The 22,650-nt window shown below is 41.1% G+C and overlaps 1 protein-coding gene across 1 annotated transcript in view; it reads left to right on the plus strand.

The window, feature by feature from the left end:
* FER1L6 (fer-1-like family member 6) overlaps positions 1–22,650 on the plus strand; it is a 195,362-nt gene that overhangs the window by 171,630 nt on the left and 1,082 nt on the right. Inside the window, exons 37-41 of the mRNA XM_012001151.1 lie at positions 1,546–1,634; positions 2,060–2,158; positions 5,376–5,617; positions 7,438–7,601; positions 22,511–22,611. Coding sequence (XP_011856541.1) covers positions 1,546–1,634; positions 2,060–2,158; positions 5,376–5,617; positions 7,438–7,601; positions 22,511–22,611 — 695 coding nt within the window. The remainder of the gene's footprint in view (positions 1–1,545; positions 1,635–2,059; positions 2,159–5,375; positions 5,618–7,437; positions 7,602–22,510; positions 22,612–22,650) is intronic.

Here is a 22,650-nt window from a genome sequence, read left to right on the forward strand (position 1 = left end):
TTGGGAGTGAACAAGGGCACTGTTAATAATCAAGCTGGTACAAGGAACACACACCAGGATTTTCCTAAACAGGGGAGTGTGTGACACCTTCCTCTTATTCCTTACTGCAGCCTCGTGATGGGCTTATTATGATCCTCACTTTTACAATGAAGAAATTGAGGTTCAGAGAGCTCAATTAATTTGCTCTGAATTACTCAGCTGGGGAGTAGTAGAGATGGGATTTAGCCCAGGCAATTTGCATCCCTGGTCCATGCCAGGTTCACACCCCAAGCTAGCTTCTGTCCCAGCTCTGGACTCACTCACTGAAGGGCAAATCATGTGAGTTTGATTATAACGGGTCAGAAACACTCACCCTGCTATCCCAGAGGTATTGGGATATAGACCTAGTGATTGCATGTGTGGAGGAGCGCGTTGAGAGGGTAAACCATTATCAGATGTAGAAGCTTATTGTTGGCGCCTGAAATTCACTGCCAGGTGTTTGAAATCATCTGGTTACTAGGATCCTTCATTTGGCTGGTCAGATGTGACTTTCTGATTAAGGGTGAATAGTAATGTGTCTTTAGAAAATAAATCATCCCGCTTTTCTCTATTCAATTGATCTTCTTCCCAAATGCGAAACCTTTGCTTACATTTTCTCTTCCTCTGAAGAGCCACTGTTTTCTAGCCAAAGCCCCTTTCTCATCCAAATCCTACATCATCTTCATGCTCTGGTGGAGCCCCACCTCATTCAAAATCCACCCTTGCCCCGTCATCCCAATCCACATCCCTTACTCCCCTCTTGCCTGAGCTGACAGCGTTCTTAGAATGTATACAACAGAGCTGGGCATGGAATCCACAGGGCTTCTCACATGGGCTCCTCACATGGGCTCTTAAATCTCTTGTACCAGGGTAAAATCTGATGTATGGAGTTCAAGGAAATGGATGGGAGGCTCTGTTCTGCCACTAATTAGCCACAGAACTTCAGATAAACTTTGTTGACTTCTCTGAGCTGTAGTTTATGTATAGAACAGAATCCTGGCTGGGGTGAACATTAACAGAGATAATGGATGTAAAATTACATTGAAGCATGATCTTTGTGACAGATGGGATTATCATCTTTTTAATCCTTAGGAATTTACAGAAAGAGCAAGGTCTCTGGGGTCAACACACAAGGGTTGAATATAGACTCTGCTACGTATTGTGTATTAAGCCTGGGCAAAATATTTTTTCCTCTGTCAAAAAGGAATAATAACATCTACCTGGTGGGGATGTTGCAAGAGTTCATAAGATAATGTGTGTCAAGTGTATAGATAGCATTATGTCTACCCCCTAAGTTGATACTCAATAAAGGTTTACTCACCCTTCACCTACTCTTAATTTATGCTCTAATTCCTAAATGTATATATACAGAAGTCAACAGATATGCTAAATAGACATCTATAAAACTACCAAACTATACTTAATACCTATTTTTACTAAAAGGATCTTATACAACCATGAATTATCAATTACTCATGTCCCTCAGCTCCCTCCCAAAGCTAAAGAAGATATTTTTTTCTTAACAAGGGCCGCCTGCAAATGTGGGTAGACATGTTTCCCAAGGATATGCCTCAACCTGGACCTCCTGTTGACATCTCTCCAAGGCGACCCAAAGGGTATGTCAGCTGTAGCCCCAGCTTTAGGGGAAGACACCAGGGTAGCAGACAAAAGAATCATGACATTTTATCTGGTGACTGACAGGTTACCTGATCATCATACCTCACTATCCACTTGGCCAGTTTTGCAGGAGCTGGTGGTGGCCCCTGTCTTAAGGGAGGGGCTTCTGAGTTTCCAGTTCCTCATCTGAAAAATGCTGGTTAATAGAAGGAAGACGTGCTCAGAGAAATACATGTCCTTGATGGTTCTAAGGTCTCCAGCTTGGATACTTGGTTCTGACAGAACCAAGCCCCTGAGTGTTGATATTTCTGAACTTGGCAAACTTTAGGAAACTTGCAGACCAAAGGCAATGCTAGAACCACACAGACAGCAACTGACTCAGCTTTCAAGGTCATCAACTTAATGCATCCTTCTCCCATCCCAGATACGAATTGAGAGTGACCATCTGGAACACTGAAGATGTCATTTTAGAGGATGAGAATTTCTTCACAGGCCAAAAATCAAGTGATATTTATGTGAAAGGGTAAGGTTATCAACCAACTCCAACCTCCCTTTTCCTTCCTTCCTCACCTTTTTAAACCCTAACCAAATCTATGCCTCATGGAGGATACTAAACCCACAGCCCACAAAAGGAGCCATCTTGCTTTGTTAGATAAGGCCACTTTCTTTGTCTAATATTTGTCTTATTTTGTCATTTTGCTAAAAATTATTAGCTTATAAAAATATTTTATGAGGAAAACTTATTACATATACATCTTTCAGTTAAACATTGGATACCTGAACTTATTCAGTAACATTTGTCATATATCTATCTTTAAACAGAAGGAAGCAGAGTGATGTGGTGCTGTTAATGAAAGATTAATATGTCAAGCAGATTGTAAAGTGAATGTGAAAGCTAATATTTAGACCTTCCTGTTTGCTAGTGGTATTGATTAAAAAAAGATACAGCCTAAGACCCAGAGAAGCATTTTATATCTCAGCTCTGCTTCCTTTTGACCACTAGTCAGGGAAGGGGATGAGGTGGTATGGCATCAGAAAAAAGGTGATTTAAATCTGTACCTTAACTAAAACCTACCTCTGCCTTATGCTAATATCTCTTTGCCTTCCCCAAACAGAAGTATTCTGTCTCCAGAATGTATGTTATCAATGACTTGCAGTCATACCACATCCAGTGGTTCAAAATTCCCATTTTTTTCTTAATAAAAATATAGAATGAGTTAAACTTTTACAAAGCAGGAGGAATAGAAGGAGCATGACCCAAAATAAGATTTTAAGATCCTCTGAAATTGCTGTCTCATCACCAGTTTAACGTATCCTGTAAATAGGTGTTTTACCATGGCTTGAAATATGGAAGGATTCTGGGAGAGTTCGGGTTGAGACTTCTAGAAGCTGGCCTTCTGGAAAATGTGTTGAAGGAGATGTCTATTCACTCTCTCTCTGTCTCCTTCCCTCCCACTCACTTCTCAGCCAACTCCAGTCTGGCTTTCTTCCCAATATTCCACCAAAGCAGGTCTCGTTAAAGTGACAGTGCTCTCCATTTTGCTAAATCTAATTGTCTTGTGTTTTTAAAAATTTGCCCTTATCTTATTGCATTTGTCTGAGGAGCATTTGTCACACCTAAGCACCTCTTCTTTGTGAAACACCTTCTTGCCTTAACTTCTGTAGCAACACGTGTCTGTTCTTTCTCTTATCCCCTTGATTACTTCTTGTCTGTGTCCTTCAAAAGCTCATTTTCTGCCGTCTAACAGTTAAATAGCTCGTAGCATTGTCCTGGGCCAACTTCTCATCTCCCACTCTTTTATCTCTCTGCCATTTTCAACTAACACTTCGCTTGAATCAAGTGGTTCAAATAACCAATGGCTTTAGTTGTCACCTTTTAATTTCCATTCTTGACAACTCCTGTTCCCAATGTGTCTACGTAGGTTCCTCAAAAGCAGCACCTCAAACTGAACAAGTCTAAAACCAAAATGATCTTACAACACTTTCTTCTCTGTGGTTCCTTATCCTAGTGACTGGCACCATCATCCATTAGGTTGAGAACCCCAAATCTGCAGACCCTTTCCTCACTGACTTCCCCATTTCTAATGTGCTGTCAGAGCCTGTCCATTTCACCTCCCAAGTGGCCATCAGCACTGTTCATCCTCTCCATCTTAGCCTCATCCCACCATTGTCTTTTCCTCCATCATCTCTTGCTAGGTGGGACCACAGCAATACCAATGCCACCATCAAATTGGCCTCTCCATATTCATTCTTGCCCTCCAATAATTTGTTCTGTATGTTTAAACATGAGCTATCTTTTCAAAACACAATCTGATCATGTCAGTCCTGTCCTTACAACCCTTCAATGACATCTCATTTTCTCTGAACAGAGATTCAAATCCTTAATACATCCTAAAATATCCCATATAGCTAGCCCCTGCCTCTCTCTCCAGCCTCATTTCATAGCACACTCCCCCCTTGCTCTCTGCAAGAAGAACTAAGAAGAAAGACCTTCTAAGGCTGCATCCTTACTACTTCTTCCACGGAGCCTTTGCACATCTCTTTCTCTAGTGACTTCTGCCACTCACTCATATCCCTCTCTCCCCTTTCCCCTATAACTATAGCTCCATGAAGCAAGGACCATCTCTGTGTGCTCCCTAACACTCCCCTGGTGTCAAGCTCTCTCATTGCCTCAGAACAGATACCACAAATGTATTGGTTGAGTGAACACCATCTTTAGTTAAATAATTGGGCCCATACATGAGTGGTGACACTCCTCCGTGAAGACAAAGGCCTTCACTCCCCTCTTCCCTGCCCTGGGAAGGAAGGATGTCTGCTTTCAGAAAGCACACAGTTTGAAATTATCAACTAGTTTGAATAAAAAGTACTTATTTTCTCAATTAATTCACCATGGACAAAGTAGTAGGGACAAATGTACTAATTGTAACTTATATTATGCTGGGGATGGAGGAGGAAGACCAGATAATACTAAGAAGAAAGAATATGATAGATAATTTGGAATGTCCAAGGCACATTTAGGCATCATCTCATGTGATTTTTCAGAACAACCCTATAAACTAGGTGCTATAATTGCTTCCAGTGTACAGATGAAACAAAGACACAGGGAGGTTAGATAACTTACCTATGGCTGCACAGTAAGTGGTGCGGTCAGAGTTGGAATCCAGATGGGTGCAGGCAGCCCTCCCACCCTCCATGCCACACCAATCCAGGCCTGTTGGGCTTTCTAGGCCTAGAACCAGGGAGGAGGGGACCAATTATAGTCTGATGGCACAGGTCTGACAACACAAGTCTATACCAGCCCAGTGCATGCCTGACGGCACAGGTCTACAGCAGCCCAATTTCAGAGTCCTCAGTGTACTGGGTAATCTTGTTCTAACACTCAAGTATAGAGGTGGCATCCCTTACAAAGAGGGCTCCCAGGGTGACAGAGATTCAGATTACACTTTCACTTCATATTTCCTGAATTCCCCATCTTGATTGCATGGGGCTTCAGATCTATACAAGCAACTGAAGACCCTTCCCCAGCCTGCCTTGGAATGAGCCATTTTTCTGTTATGACAGACTCTCCGACCCCTATTTTACTCATTCAAGTTAAAATGGAAACTTCCAACTGAATCTAATCATAATGATTTTTAAACTATGATCTGTGACCACACTGAAATGAGCTAAATCACTTATGATTATCCTGATGCCTGGAGAACGTACTCTGAGTATTTGAATTCTTTGAAATATTTTCTCAGGTGGTTAAAGGGTTTGGAGGATGACAAGCAGGAGACAGACGTGCATTACAACTCCCTGACTGGAGAGGGCAACTTCAACTGGCGCTTCCTGTTTCCGTTTCAGTATCTCCCGGCTGAGAAGCAAATGGTCATTACCAAGAGGGAGAACATCTTCTCTCTAGAGAAGATGGAGTGTAAGACTCCCGCTGTGTTGGTGCTGCAGGTTTGGGATTTTGAAAGGCTGTCCTCAGATGACTTCCTGGGTAAGCCAGTGACTTCATTAAGCACATATTAGTTTCAGCTTTTGGAGAGCTTGGTCTGATTTAGTTACAAAGCTAATAATTTCAGCACTATCTACAATAGCAAAAACTTGGAAACATCCCAAATAGCCATTAATAGGGATTAGTTAAATGAGTGATGGTGCATCCACATGATGGACCACTACATATTCCAAAAGACTTAAGTTGATCTTTGCTCTACCACTAAAAAGTCATTAAACTTTGAGCTAATTACTGGTCTGCTCTGTGCCTCAGTTGTAAAATGAGGGTAGTAATATTACATATTTCAGAGAGGGGCAGAGCTGTAAATGTGGTAACACAAAGAGCACGCCATAGTGCCTCACACATAGTAAGCACTTGTAAGCCAAAATGTACCTGAGACAAGTCTCAATCGATTTAGAAGTTTATTTTGCCAAGAATAAGGACAGGCCTCTGTGATATAGCCTCAGGAGGTCTTGAAGACATGTGTCCAAAGTGGTCAGACCTCACGTTGGTTTTATACATTTTAGGGTGATATAAGACATCAATACACATAAGATGTATGTTGGCTTGGTCTGGAAAGGTGGGACAAGTGGAAGTGGGAGCTTCCAGTTCGTAGGCAGATTCAAAGGTTTTCCAATTGGAAATTGGTTATCGTCTAAAAACCTGGAATCAAGAGAAAGGAATGTCTGGGTTATGATAAGGAGTTGTGAAGACCAAGGTTTTTTCATGCATATGAAGCCTCAAGGTAGCAGGCTTTGGAGAAGATAGATTATCAGACTTGAAGAGTCTGTTCTATGAGTCTTAAGGTCTTTGTTGATGTTAACAGTAATGAGGCATGTCTGACTCCCCCTTCCCATCAATGGCCTAGAACTAGCTTTTCAGGTTAATTTTAGAATGCCTTTGGCGGAGAGGAGGAGTCCATTCAGATGGTTGGGGGGCTTAAAGTTTTAGTTTTGGCTTACACACTCAAGTGACAGTCCTGCAAACGTTAAAAATATGGGACTATCTAATGAATTGGACAGTTGTACAGGATGCATTAAGTGAAAAAAGAAAAATCTCATTTCTGTAAACTACATTTATATGTATCGGAGAAAGGGATAGTCATAGAGAGAAGGCTAAGCACCAATACACAGAGCAGTGCTCAACTTTTTAGGGATGAAATTATGAAAAATTTTTCCATTCTCATGTTTTTGCCCATGTATATATGCTCTGAAGTTTCCATATTTAACAAATGTTAATTTATAATAGGAAAAAATGGTTAAAGAGATATAGAACTCATGGCAATCTCTTACTCTGCCTTGTGTTCATTCATTTGGAAAAACAGTGTTGGGAACCCACTAAGGTTCATTTCCTGTCCTGCAGAGTAGATACAAAGACAATAAGACTAGTAGTCTCTGACCTGGAAGAGTTTAGTGGACACCAAGAGGGAGGTGAAGTGGGGTGAGGAGGATCTCATGGGGTTGTCAGTGCTAAAGCAGGGGAAGGTTAAAGCCAATAATCCAGGCTCAGGGAGCAGAGGAGGTGCTCAGCAGTGATGCTGCCTGCAACTGAGGCTTGCAAGTTAAGTATTGTTAACTTAAGAGTTAAAACAAGCTCTTCCTTTGTCTTCTACCTGCTACCATGTGATTAATCTTTTGATGACACCAAACGTGTCTCAATCCTATTTGTACTCCCAATACCTAGCACATAGTTGTGATCCAATGCGGTACTGATTGAATGACTAGGAAGTGAAGGGTGAATGAATGAATGAGGATGGTGATGGAGAAGCTCTTCTGTTACTTTTAGAAAATGCTTCCCTAACTGTAAGGGTCATCTCTCCACAGGCACCCTGGAAATGAACCTCAACAGTTTTCCTCGAGCAGCTAAGTCTGCCAAAGCCTGTGATCTCGCCAAGTTTGAAAATGCAAGTGAGGATACCAAGATCTCTATATTCCAGCAAAAACGTGTGCGTGGCTGGTGGCCTTTTTCTAAGAGCAAAGAACTCACAGTAAGTGACAGCTATAGGAGGTGGAGGAGATGGGGGAAGTTGGGGGCATCATGCTGTTTCAATGAGTCATTTTGTGAACTTCAAGTAAAATGCCTTGAAATGACATGAACCCTTCATGCAGAGGTTCTGCTAAGAAGCAAGAACTTTTAAAACTTTATAAATGCATGAAGACTTAGCAATCTATGTTGAGGTGATTTTCTATCCTTTTGGCCTGAACTTATGCCCCTGGCATTAATTATTTTTCAACATTTCTTAAAATTATGCATGAAGTCCTGAGTAATATACAATTTCAATGCAATTACCTTATGCCTTCATTCTCAAATGTAAGGCATGATTTAAAAAGTGATCCATCTTTTTCAAAGAAGGTGACGGCAGGAGATGCCATGTATCCCTTTTCCTGAATTGCCCACTTCCTGCAAATGCATGTCAGACTGTGTGGCATGTGTTTGGAGGAATTTTTGACCTTCAACAAATATTGGGAAGACAGTTTCTTCTTCCTATTCTTTCCCTCACTGATCCTCTGTAAGGCAGGAGGGATGACTTAGTGAGGTTGGAAAAAGGTACTGAGACTGATAGCAGGGTCTTTTTTCTGCTAGCCTCCCCTTGGGATGAGTGCATTCTGCCCCCGCTTCCAGTGCCTTGTGGCAAAAGCACACCTAGGACAGGATTTTTCTGGTAGCACGTCTGGATAGAGACCTATTTCTCTTTCTGTCTCTGCTCTGAGGACCTAGTGGGTGTGAGGCAGGGATTCCCCTTGTACCTCACTGGGTAAATGGCAGCTGCTGGTCTGACCTCATGGTGTCTAGTTTTATTATATTTTCTGAGAGTTTGTCTCTTCTATACATTCTTAATTGGATCCCCTTGATTGGTGAGGTTGCTGGAGAGGTCCAGCCAGTTTCATTCACCCTCAAGTACTTAATGAGGGGTTACTACATGCCAGTCTCTGGGCTTGGTTCTGGGCAATCAATATTTGTTGGATGCATGAATGAAACCAGAAACGAATGAGTCATGGCCTCTGCTCTCAGCCGTCTCAGAGTCCAGTGAGAGGGACAAACAGGTCAACATCCAATCATGTATGGAATAACCGAGGTGTGAAATGCAGGGAAGGAATGGAGAGGTGAGAGGGATGCAATTGTCCTGATGGAGTTGAGGGTTCAAACAGGACAAAGGACAATGAAAAGGCATTTTATAGAGGAAAAACAGCAGATGTCTCCTCCAAGTGAACCATGATGAGTACAGTATGGAGGCATGAAGGGGCTCCCAGTAGAAAGCTAACAACCCTCTGATCAAAATTCCTGAACACAGTACAAGGTTGGAAAATGGGGATTGCCAGGCCCAGAAGTCCAAACTGTTATCCTTTGACATCATTCTAATCTGTCTACATTAATAAGCAGTAAATTTAGATGCATGATCATATAATAGCAGTCGTCTATTATATCTTATATTCCTTTAGATTTTGAGAAATATGTACAGACTCCTGTTATTTCATTTAATCCTAATTACTCTTCATTTTCCATGTCATTTACTTATTTCTTCATTTCATCCAACAAGCATTTTCTGAGCTTCTATCAAATGATAGGCCCTGAGAATAAGACATGAGTAATACAGACAAGGTCTCTGTCATCACAGAGCTTACAGTCTTAAGTCAAGTTCAGACATACAGACCCACAGAGAGCTACTCACACATACTCTAAGAAAGAATGACTTAGAACAAGGGCTGGGCTTATCCAATGCAGGGATTTCCATTCACTATGGTGGCAGTGGAAGGCCTTTCTGTGCCTGTGAAACTAAGTTGAAACTTGATGAATGAAATGTAGTGAGCCATGGGAGGAAGAGCATTTCCCACAGAGTAAATTCCACAGGCAAACGGCCTGAGGTGGGAATGAGTTCAGTGCTTTGGACAAACTAAAATCCCAAATGAATAAAAACCTCCCATAACTGGCGTGTGATGCATGAGGGTAGTGCTGGTGAAATGGAGAGGACACCAGAGCCTGATCACACAGGCCTCAAGGCTATGGTGAAAAGCTTGGACTTCATTCTCAAAGGAAAGCCACTGCATGATTTCCAGCAGGGAGGGGATCTGCCTCACCTAGGAAACACATCCCCTTAATGCTGTGTGGACAATGGTCAGAAGAGGATCAAACTTGGTGAGAGAGGACTAGGCAGAAATGTAGGAAAGAGTTAAAATGTGCTGAAATAGGAACTCAGAGAGGAGGCTCTTTGGAGAAGGGCACTTGGTTGCTGTGTCAAATGCTCCTGAGAGTTGAAGAAGCCACAAAGATGTGCCCATTGGACTTAATGGCATGGAGGTTCCCGGTGACCTTTAAAAAAGCAGCACTGTGAATGTCCACAGCATTATTCATAATAGCCCCAAAGCAGAAACACTCAAATGTCCATCAGCTGGTGAGTCAATTTTTAAAATGTGGTATATCCATACAATGGAATATTATTCAGTCATGAAAAGGAATGAAGTACTGATACGTGCACCAACATGGATGAACCTTGCAAATGCTATACTAAGTGAAAGAAGCCTGTCTTGAAAGACTACATACCGGTCTGGTTTCATTTATGTGAAATGCTCAGAATAGGCAAATCCATAGAAAATAGATGAGCAGTTGCCAGGGGCTGAGGTGGGGTAGAAAGGGAATGGGGAGCAACTGGTATGGAGTTTCTTTTTGGGGTGATTAAAAAAAAGTTCTGAAATCAAATAGTGGTGATGGCAGTACAATTTTGTGAACATATTAAAATCTATGTAATTGTTGTATAATTTAAAAGAGTGAACTTGGTGAAACCCCGTCTCTACTAAAAATACAAAAAATTAGCCGGGCATGGTGGCAGGCGCTACTCAGGAGGCTGAGGCAGGAGAATGGTGTGAACCTGGGAAGCAGAGCTTTCAGTGAGCCGAGATCGCACCACTGCACTCTAGCCTGGGCAACAGAGCGAGACCCCATCTCAAAAAACCAAAAAACAAAACCAGAATGAACGTTATGATATATGAATTATATCTCAGTTTTTTAAAAGCAATGTTAGTGGAATGGTGAAGACAGAAGTAGATGAATGTGGATTGTCCAGTGAATGAGAAGCAGGTTAGTGTAGACTCTCTAGAACCCCCACCAGTTTCATCTCTCACTGCTCCCCTCTCAACCATCTCAAACACTTCCCGGACTCTTACTTGTCTGGTCTGTGGACTGGTTCTTCTGCCTGGATTGCCTTAGCCCCTTTCCCTGAGAAAACTCCTAGTCCTTAAATATTTGGAGATTCTTTTTAGCAGTTGTCCCTCTGAGATGCCTTCCTGGGTATCCTCAGCCTGGGTGGGCTTGCCTTCTACTTCCCTACATGTATCTCTTGACACACTATTTGAACTTGTCTGTGGACTTCATGGTTCTTCTACTGTCAGCAATTTGAGTCCAAAAAGTATGTTTTTGCTTTCCGTTCCCTTTCTTAATTTTCAGTGTCTAATGTACATAGCACATAATACTCAAATATTTATTGAATGAATCAATTAATTCAAGAATAATTAATTGACCCTACTATAAAGAGATTATAAGGTTTTCTTCTGTTTAGTGCACTAAGCACATAAGAAGTGCTCAGTAAATGTTCTTTGAAAATGAACATATTAGTACACGTTGATTTATATGATTATCTGAGTGTCGGTTTAGAAGCCAGAGAGGAATAAAGAAATGACAGAAGACAGGTAGATTTTAATGGCAAGGGGATCAAAAGATTTGGATTGAATATTACACAGTGGCGAATGGATGAACCTTTGGGCTGTGGCAGTCTTTTTTCCTAGACTGTATTAAGATCTGTAGAAGCATTTGAGCTTATGATCTGAGCCCCACCTGCTAGGTACCAGAGTAGTGGCAATTTTCATGATTTTTCACCTTCTGTCCATGCTGTCCTTGCCAGAGCCTAGGTATGTCAGGTTATTATAGTGATTTAAATTCATTTGTTGAATAGTTTTGTAATGACTGTAATGTTCTCACTTAAATGAGACATTTATGTGGGAAATTTACTGTCTAGTTTGATTGACTCAATGCAGAGTTTTTCTGCTTTTGTGCTTTGGAGGGTCCATTTGAAGATCCCTCTATTTGAAGATTCCTCTTTGTCTCATGAGGGAAAACCTAACAGAGCCACTGGGGCCAGATCACCTCTTACAGTCCTATCATAAAAGAGAAGCCTCTTTTATGAGGACATGCACATTTTGTAATTTAAGATCCCACAGAGGACTTATGTGCATCAAAAAATGCATGTCTGTGTTAAAAATTTCAAAAGCTTTCTGGATTGTCCTAGGGATTGCGATCAGTAATAATGAGAGGGGTGGATTCCACCCTAGAACGGCGCCAGGTCAGCAGATAAGCAATGCATTCAAGGCTAACTGCGGCCAAGCACAGTGGCACACACTTGTAGTCTCAGCTACTTGCGATGCTGAGGCAGGAGGATCCCTGGAGCCCAGGAGCTCAAGTCTACCCTGGGCAACAGAGTGAGACCTTGTCAGTAATAACAATAAACACTGACTCCTGGATTCCATCCTTTAAGAAATAAGAAAAACCTTCTTGGGTCCAAAGCCTGGCTCCATTATTTACCAGCTGTCTGAACTTTACCATGAACCTCAGTTTTCTTAGCTATAAAGATTGAGAAAATTAAACTATGTACCTCATGAGCTGTCATAACCCTGAAATGAGATAGAATCTGTGTGCCTGGAACATACTAAGTATTCAATAAATATCAGATTTTTGCTTGAGCGAAAATTTACTCAGCAGTAAACTGTTTTGACCAGTCCCTGCTCCCACCTCCTTCTGGGCCCCAAGATGAGGGAAATGTCTCAAACTCAAAATACCTAAATATCTTAGTCAATGTTAACATCTAATCCTTAGGGGTTACACTTTTGGTAAATGTAAGAAAAAAGAAGGGGCTGCGTGTGGTAGCTCATACCTGTAATCCCAGCACTTTGGAGTAGGAGGACATCTTGAGCCTGAGAGTTTGAGACCAGCCTGGGTAACACAGTGACACCCCATCTCTACAAAAAATTTTTAAAATTTGCCAGGAATGGTGGTACCTACCTATAGTCCCAGCTACTCAGGAGGCTGAGGAAATAGGATCCCTTGAGCCCAGGAGTTCAAGGTTGCAGTGAGCTATAATCACGCCTTTGCATTCCAGCCTGGGCAACATAGGGAGTCCCTGTCTCTATAGAAAAAAAGGAAAGAAAAGAAAAAGAAAGGGGGCCGGGGAGGGGAAGGAATAGAACCTCTAGCAACATACTCTTAAATACTTTATAAATGATTCTCCTGATGAATTGGCCATGATAATGAATTTTCACAGGAGATTGTTTTAAAGATTTGAAATGGCTATGTTGTCTGGGGGTTTGTTGTCTCATGCTGAGAAAAAATTCAGGATTTGGACACGTGTTAATGGGTTAAGGAGTGGAAAGTTTAATAGACAGAAGAAAGGAGAGGAGCTCCTTGAGAGAGAGACCCGTCCAAAAAGGTGGGGAGGTGGCAGACTGCAGCAGATTTTATAGGCAGGCTGGAGAAGGTGGTGTCTGATTTACATAGGGCTCACACGTTGGTTCAATCACATATGACGTTTACATAGGGCCCAGGAAAACTGGTCGCCCCACCCTAATCTTATTATGCAAATAGGCTTTCCAGTTGATTGGCACCATCTTTTCTGTTCTTTACTGTACACGTGGCTGACAGAAGGGAAGATGAGACCGCCATCTTGAACATGTCTAGTCCCTAGTCCCTGCCAGCATTCACCGTGCAAGCTCCCAGCTCGCTTGTCTCTGCCTGCAGTTCGATTTTACAGGCTGCTCTTTGTTAAAGAGAAAGGCCTTACCGAGGACTCCCATACCCTTACTACCTGCCTAAGTGATTTCTTCTTAACTCTTGTATCACCTTCTATACTAAGGATAGGGGCTTCTAATTAAATGCTCTTCATTTCTATCAACGTAGTTTTCCCCTGAGTCTAGATGCTCATGTTGCTCCTTCAGTAGTTCATTTTTCAACAGTTACAGACAGCCTCCTCTGGGCAGGGCTTTGGTAGGATATCCTGAATGCAGAGATGAATAGGATGCAGCTCTTGCCCCCAAGGAGCTGCTGTCTTGAGGAGAAGACAGAACAGTTGCCGGTTGCTTCTCTTGTCTGACTGTCCTAGTAACAAGTGTTACCAATAGGAACTGACTACCAGAACCTGTTCTGAAAGACTGAACATACAAACAGCAGTGGTCAGACCACACGTGACAATAAAGCTACAACCTCTGCAGCAACGAGCCCCAAACCGTCAGAGCCTGGGCAATGACTGCAAGCTTCCCTAATCGGTTCCCCTCCTTCCAAATATGTTCCCCTAACTAATCACATATGACAGCCCCCTACTTAGCCTGCTTCCAGTTTCTCCACACGAGCACCTTTCAGTCAGAACACATCCGATGACTTCCCTTTTCTTGTGATAAATCTTCCTCTCTCCCTATTTTTGAGTCTCTGACAAACCTAAGTGACGGCAGCTCTAAATAAATAGCCTCTGTTTGTTCTTATCTTGGTGATCTTTGTTGATTTCCACAGCACAAAACTCTGAATGTATATTAATTCATTTATCTGCTAAAACCCCCTGAAAACTTATATAATCAATCCCAGGTTTATAGATAAGGAAGCTGAGGCACTAAGAGCTTAAGTAACTTGCCTCATGTCACACAGCTACTCAGGGAGGATGAGATTCAAACACAAGCACAAGCAGTTCACTCCTACACTCTTGAGTCCTAACCACTGTGCCATACTTCCTTTTCCGGCAGAGGGTCATAGAAACAGAAGGGACGTCCAACCTGTCCTGGGGTCACCAGCAATCTTCACCATAGAGGTGAAGTCTGAAGTGATATTTTCGGGGGAAATACAATTTAGAACAAAGTCTCCCAACTCAAAAGCTAATGAAGTTTTATCATTGAGTAGTCATTAAAAGCAACCTGCTGAGAGATTGCAGAGACAGAAATTTCATCCTTTTATATAGCTGAGCAGCAACCACCCATTACATACATATTTTCGGGAGAAATGATAACTAGTTCTCAAATAAGAGGACTTCACAGCCCCATTTGTCACACATTGTTCTAGATTCACATGGTCATTGAGGTGACGATTTAGGTTACTTGATTAGTTTTACCCAAAGGAAAAACAAACTTCTCAAATCTTTATGCCACCTGCCAGAGATTTTTTAAACATATTTATTTTTAAATCTGTTATCAGTGCCCCCCCAGCAGTGTCATTTAGTCAATCTTCTCAAATCTTTATGACAGGAGGTAGTTTTGCAACTTGGGGCAAAGTGCTCACCAAAGTTAGCCTCCTACCCTCCCAGAGAAACTGGGGTATAGGGTGCTATTCTCTTGATGTTTACATTTCAAGGCGATGGTTCTCAGATCCTTGAAAAAGACGTTCCTGGGTGTTAAAGACAAAAGGCCTATCAGCTTTCAAAACAATTTATATACATTTCAAAGAGAAAGTACTTACAATTTCTCTAACGTAAATGCTTTAAGAGAAAAGGGGGAAGGAAATCTCTTCCGATTTTCAACAGGGAGAACTAAGCCTCTCATTTTTTATTTTTATTTGCCCTTACACCTCCTAAAGGGAAAAGAAGAATTGACTTCATTTTCATGCATACCAGTGGCCCATGGTCAGAGCCTGGCCAAGGCTAGGAGCAGCATGGAACCTGGTCCTGAAAGCCCTGCTTTGGCCTGCAGAAGGGATGTATTCCAGCTACCCCTGTCTTCTTGTTACAGGAAAGGGGTCCCAGTCCAGACCCCAAGAGAGGGCTCCTGGATCTTGGGCAAGAAGGAATTCAGGGCAAGTCTGTAAAGAGAAAGCAAGTTTATTAAGAAAGTAAAGGAATAAAAGAATGGCAACTCCATAGACAGAGCAGCCCTGAGGACTGCTAGTTGCCCATTTTTACGGTTATTTCTTGATGATATGCTAAACAGGGGTGGACTCATGCCTTCCCTTTGTAGACCATAGAGGGTAACTTCCTGACATTACCATGGCATTTGTAAGCTATCATGGTGCTCGCTGGTGGGAGTGTAGCAGTGATGATGACCAGAGGTCACTCTTGTCCTCTGATCGTTGGTTCTGGTGGGTTTGGGCTGGCTTCTTTACTGCAACCTGTTTTATCAGCAAGGTCTTTATGACCTGTATCTTGTGCTGACCTTCAGTCTCATCCTGTGACTTAGAATGCCTTAACCGTCAGGAGTGCAGCCTCGTAGGTCTCAGCTCCATCGTACCCAGCTCCTATTCAAGATGGAGTTGCTTTGGTTCAAATGCCTCTGACACTCTTTCCTCCTTAAGTAATCAATAACCATATTAAGAAAATAACTTTCTCCTAATGGAGTAGCAAGTTAGGTGGTCCAGAGTAAATGGTGTAATGGAAAACTCCTGCCATTCCTGGGGGCACTTCTGTTTCCATGTGTGTAAAATCACTAAGTTAGACTGGGTGCCTCCAACATGCATGCCCATCCTAGACATTCTCTAATTCCAACTCTGTGTGCCCTCTCCTCCTGTTCTTTGAAGCCAGTATCCGAACATTGCTGTCTGATTTTAGTTCCTGGCAAGCAAGAGAGAGTTTGTTTATGGCCATGGACACCTGCCAGATTTATTTTTAAAGCTGCTTATCAGTGCCCCCCGGCAGCATCATTTAGACATTTAGACCACACAGCTTCTAGTGTGGAATGTGGAATGTGGCAGTCCTCAGAGTAAGTGAAAAACAGCTCCACGGCATTGCTGAGGAATGGGGACCCTTGGGAGAAAGAAAGGGAATATCTACGACCATGTTCTTCGTGAAGCACATTGCACTATGCATTTTATATGCCTTATCCCAAGTCATCCTACTCAAAGCAACCTTTAAAGAAATCACTCTCTTAATAGACAAAGATCAAAAAATGTCTTTTACAAGTTAATCCCACAAACCGACAGACAGCCAAGGTAAATCGCATCCCCAGTACATCAACAACTAAAACTCAAAGGGAGATTTCTGTGCTTCCAGTCTGGTGTGAAAAACAGCTGTCAGCATCTATTATGGCTACATACTTTTATGTTATGTTCTAAAGATTCAACAGTGAATAAGATAAATTCCTAGCATCTTGAAGTTCACAACTTAGCTGGGGAGGGTGGTAGATTGATCATGCAAATAATATTTAGCAACATCAGATAGGAGCAGAGGAGGGAAATATTTTTATATAAAGATTCTTTTTAAGATAGGGTGTATAATGTGCATGTATAGGAAATCTGAAAAGCACAAAAGGTAGAAAAAATAGCACACATATGTATACCATCTAAAGAAAACTCTTGCTAACGGGGTGGTTATTCCTAATATTTTCTCTATGCATAATCATTCCATACTTAAAATAGTGCCTTCTTCATTTTGTTCCACTCAGTTTTCTTATGAGCATTCCTCTGCATTATACTAGCAATATTATTAACTCTATGTTCTCAAAATAAAAATGCCAGTTTAATCATTGTGTTTGTCCTCAACATTTATTCATTTAAAAAATGTGAGCACACAGAAAAGTTGAAATGGAACAATGATCAGCCATAGATCCACCACCAAGGTTCAACACTTGCTAATATTTTGCCATATTTATTTTGTCAATATATTTGCGTATACTCCATCGATATATGAAGTATATTTGAGTATTTGTGTGTATGTATATGTGCCTATTTTTTGACTGAACAATTTAAGCTGCAGACATTCTGACACTCTACCCCTAAATACTTCAGCATGCATCTCAGGAATATAGACCCTCTCCTACATAACCACAATGCTGTCACCACATATAAGAAAATAATGATTCCCTAATGTAATCTGATATCCATACCATATGCATGTCTCCATCTAGAAAAAGACTACCCTATTGCCCCCAAAATGTCTTATATAGCTGTTTCATTTTCAGAACAAGACAATCATGGTTTATGTATTGCTTTTTGTTATTATATCTCTTTGGTCTATTTTAAAACAATCTTCTGACATTTTCCCCTCATGTTGACTATTTAATGAGACTAGGCTTGCTTTATCTGGTTGTTTTCTCATCATATTACTTATCTTATTCTCTATCCTCTGTATTTCCCGTGAAGTGTAAGTTAGATATGACAGCATTTATCAAGTTGTTTAATAGGTGATGCTGTTTACTCCATAGCGGATCATGCCAGGAGGCACATGCTATCAGATGGTCTCATATTAGTGATGCTGTGTTTGCTCACTTGACTATGTTGGTAAATACAAGATCTCTTCACTGTAAAGGCACATTTTCCCCTTTGCAGTTAGCAGACAACTGATGGGTAACGTGGTGCTGTGGGGAATTCCTGTTCTGCTCTACCCAAAGGCTTTAATAACTACTGGCGATCTTAATTATTTCATTGGTTTTATAAAATAATTTTTCTAACCGTTCCTTACATCTGTCTGTCTAAGCTATCTATCGATCTATTTACCTATCTACTATCATTTGAAAAAATGTATTTATTGGTTGGCATTTATCTGTTAAAAAGAGCTTTCCCTCATCAATTGGAAATAAATCAGTCATCCTCCTCCCCTACTCCCAAAAAAGACAGGATAAATACATAATTATATCGCTTAATAACCAAATTTTAGAATGCAGAGTTGGTATAAGAGTCATCTCTAATGATTTTCCCTTGCTTTTGTTGTTACTGTTATCACTATGGATTCATGGATTTTTAACAAATACATTGTAAGCTCTATCCACTGAAGAATCTAGAATTAAAATCACCCAGTAGCAAAGACGACTCCTAGCACCTAGATCCTGGTTTCTACACATCAGCTCCTACTGAAAACCAACCAACCAAAGAAACAAAAAACAGGGATCTTTGGGGAAATGGCTGACTCCAGGTCTATGGCAGATAAAATTCAAAATGAGTCTGGGACATCTCAGTGGAGCAAATAGGGCAATTTGAACATCCAAAAGAATAATGACTGTGCTTTGTACATAACACTTTTTCTGAGTTTTGAATTATTTCCTTAACATAGTTACCCAGAAATGGAATTCCTACATTCAGCATATAAGATTATGTATGACCATATAATACACATAGTTGTATGCGTGTATATATGTGTATACAACTACATATAATATACACACACACGTAGTTGTATACATGTGTATATGTGTATACAACTGTATTTTTGTGGTCATATATCTTATGTATGTACACACATGTATGTGGATATAACTATACACATAAATACACGTATACATATATAATGTGTATATGCAATGTGTGTGTATATATACATATATACCTTTTCCTAAAAGATTTTGCCAGCATACTTTCCTCCATTAACATATGAGAATGCCTCACGTAATTCCAGTCAGGGGTGTGTTTTAATAAGCAATAATCATTGCTGAAGGCATGTCCATTCCAAATGCAATCACTTCTCAGCCTCTGAAGGCATCCCTCCTGTAGGCACGGTGCAGTTTGGCACATCAATTGTATATGTGATATGACAAATCCAGGCTTCTCAAGGATCTTTTCTTATTGTCTCCCATCCAAATATCATTAGGCTAGTAGATAGTCTCTCAGACTGTCTATTTTTACTAACTCTGATTTTAAATTACATTTAGAGGATATTATTAGCTTATGACCTCTCCTTGGTGCTGAGCTGGATGCTGATGGTTGAAACAGGACAGGAAACCTGTGTGTGGAGCGATACCCAGAGCCACGGCATTTATCGAAGCTGTCAGTAAACACCTTTCCCCTGCAGCCTTCCCAATGCCTGATAGATGCATTGTGACCTTTCTAGCAGGGTGGTGGAGCTGGCGCAAGGCTCTCCATGATGATAACAAATGACTCCTATCTCTAGGGCAGAAGTAATTTAATATTCTCTGCCTCCTTTTCCTTTGCATTTCTTTTCCTATAGGAATCTGGGCCTGTGGGACTTTTCTGGTATTTTCTTTATGGGAAGAAGATGTTTTCTGTTAAACTGCATGTTTCTGTTGATGAAATCGTATTGAAGTTAACAACTACCATAGTTAAAGGCTTTCTAGTTAACAAGCCCTAGGCTAAGCACTGCATATGTGTTATTTCATTTATTTTTCAAAGCAACCTTATAGGGTACATGCTGTTAATAGCCTCAGTATAGTGAGACTTAAAGAGGGCAGGTGACTTACCCAAGATCACACAGCTAGTAAATTGTAGAGCCTGGTTTCAAATGTGGATCTGTCTATTCACAAGTCCTATTCACTTGACTATTTGTGTTGTCCTATGCCACGCTATGCCATGCTATGCTATAATATTAAGCTATCCAAAGCCAGCCCACAGATAGAGATCAAAAGCATATACTAATGCCAGAGCAATGGCAGCAATTATGAGGTTCCTCCTGAATATTTCAGAAACGGCATGTTTATTCACTGTTACATAAATAGCCTACTTTTTTCTTCCAAAACAAAGTGCCATTTAGACACGTAAAGTGGCAAAGGAATGGAGTCTGGCATCAAAGGACCTTGGTGCGAATCCGGTTTTTAACATCAGTTAGCAAACATCACCAAGCCTTAGTTTCCTTGGTCGTAAAACGGTAATAAAAATGCCGTCTAGTTTGTCAGATTGCCCAAAAGGTTAAATGAGCTAATGCATGCATAAAACACCATGCAAGTTATAAAGTGCCAGAGTTGAGTTTATTGTTATTAAGAGTAGAGAACAAAGGGGCAACTGCGATCCTCTTACTGTGGCCCTAACTTACTCTCTGTTGATTTCTCTTCTCTTTTCCAAGCATTCTGGATCCTAGCAATTGGTTAGCTCCTCTTAAGCTGACTCTACTTCAAATTAGAGGAAGTGGATGAAGTTCCTAGTGCATAATATTCTGCTCAGCGGAGCTTAAGTTACCTGTGAATGATCTCTGGAAATAAGTCTGTTTTGTATACTGGACACCATTTCTCCATGAGTTTTGGACTTATTTCTTGAGTCTCTCCCAGCCATCAAGTCCTTAACTCTGCCTTTCATCAATCCTAGAAGTTAGAACCAGATAGCTCTAGAAAGCATCTGGCCATTTGACAGATCAGAAAACTGAGACTCAAGAAGACAAGTGCCATTGGATGGTGATCATGAAGACAATCATGGAGTCATCTCATGTTAGAGTTAGGCAGGCTCTTATAAACCTTCTAGTCCAATTTTCTGGCAATTAGATGAGTAAGTTGGAAGGCAGCCTGCTATAACGGAAAGAGTATGAGCTTTGGTATCATACAGACCTGGGTTCAAATTCCAGTTGGTTGGCTTGTTGCCTGTATGACCTTGGAAAAGTTATTTGATCTCTGTGTTTTCATTTCTGTATCTACACAAGGGAGACCTACCTTGCTTATTGCTATGATTGATGGACAGATAAATGACAGAACAGACAAACCCGGGGCAAAGTGAGCGATCAGTAAAGCATTGCAATTACAGTTATACATATTATTACTCTACTATTGATGAATGTGTAAAGGAGAAATTCAAATCAATGGAAGCTTTATATTTTTTTCCCCACAGTTTTCAAATATTTTCTGAATGCCTATATGTGCAAGTCATTGCCTATGGGGCTAAGATTTCTCAACAGGAATGAGAGACTACATATATACATGTTTTCATGAAACATTTCTAGATCATAGGACATTTAATGCTACTCTGAGTTGGGCCAGGGTTCCATTCAAAGGACGAATGAGACCATCTAGATTTAAACTCATGATTTCACTGGTAATAAAAGTCCACTGCACTTCTTTATTAATTCAGGCATCCATGCCACTCCCTCTCTTTTCCTGCCCCGCAACCTTACCCCATATGTATTCTATATCTTTCTTATATCGCCCATGATTATATTTTAATGGCTGCCAGGAACCAAACCTACTTGTGAAGAAGTCCTGGCCTTTTTAGGGTGAATGGGTAAGTTAACACAAGACCACTGGCTCATCGGAATCTTAGACTTCTGTATTGGGGTAAGAAATCAATAATGTCTGTGAAGTGAAGTAATGCCCAGTTCATGTGTGATTCAGAGGAAGAAGCTTTATCAGCAATCGTGTGTAATAACATGCTTCACTCCTACCAGCTCTGCCTCCCTCCTATCATCTTGTATTTCAATGCACAACACCAAAAGAGGCAGGAGAAATGAGAGTCTCTGTCACCAAGAATAGGAGCTCCAGGAGATCAGAAGTTCTGCTTTTCTTCATCATTAAGTCTCTAGTGCCTAGAGCAATGCATGGCATACAAAGGATCCCCAAAAGTGCTGAATGAATTAGTGAACAAAGGAGAATGGCTAACTTTTGTGGGGGTCCTATCTCATCCTTTGATAAATCAAGACATATGTCCCTGCCGAGAACTGTGGCATAGTGTTCTAAAGAAACACATTACTCACAATTTTCGAATAAAATAGGCCATTTCTTATTGAGAGAACAGGGGAAGAGGGAGGGAGAGCTTTAATAAAAGGATAACCCTAAAATCACTAGTGGGGACAACAAAAAGAATGAAGAATGACAGAAAAGAAACACCATTCAGCAAATGTGGGGTCACTGTCACCAATTTCCTCTTGAGAATTGACAGAGAAGACAGACTATATCAGATTCAAAAGGGTCTGCCACTCAGTCCCCTTTCTAATTACTGCAATATTTCTTCAAATATCAAGTGTTTACAAGAAGAGTAGTACATGTGACTGGGCTTGTGTGTCTGTGTGGACACATGGGACGCTTTCCTTCCACAAATCTTGAAACATCATTCCTAGGCTTTTGCTGTTCATCATAAAAATGGCTTCTCCCAGGACCAAAAAAGCAACAATATTTATCAAAATAAAGCAGCAGGATAATCAAAATACTTTCTGGAATTCTCCAACTTGGTAACACTTCTAGAAGGTTGCCATTGGCCCCGTGGGTCTTTGTGACTAGAAACGAAAGCTTTTGCATCTTTTTGCAGGGCAAGGTTGAAGCTGAGTTCCACCTAGTTACAGCAGAAGAAGCTGAGAAAAATCCTGTTGGAAAAGCCCGAAAGGAGCCAGAGCCCCTGGCCAAGCCCAAGTGAGTGGAGTTGTGAGTGGGAACATCAGAAATGGGAAG

The sequence above is a fragment of the Mandrillus leucophaeus genome, unplaced genomic scaffold (genome assembly GCF_000951045.1).
Source record: "Mandrillus leucophaeus isolate KB7577 unplaced genomic scaffold, Mleu.le_1.0 Scaffold650, whole genome shotgun sequence".
Lineage (NCBI taxonomy): Eukaryota > Metazoa > Chordata > Mammalia > Primates > Cercopithecidae > Mandrillus > Mandrillus leucophaeus.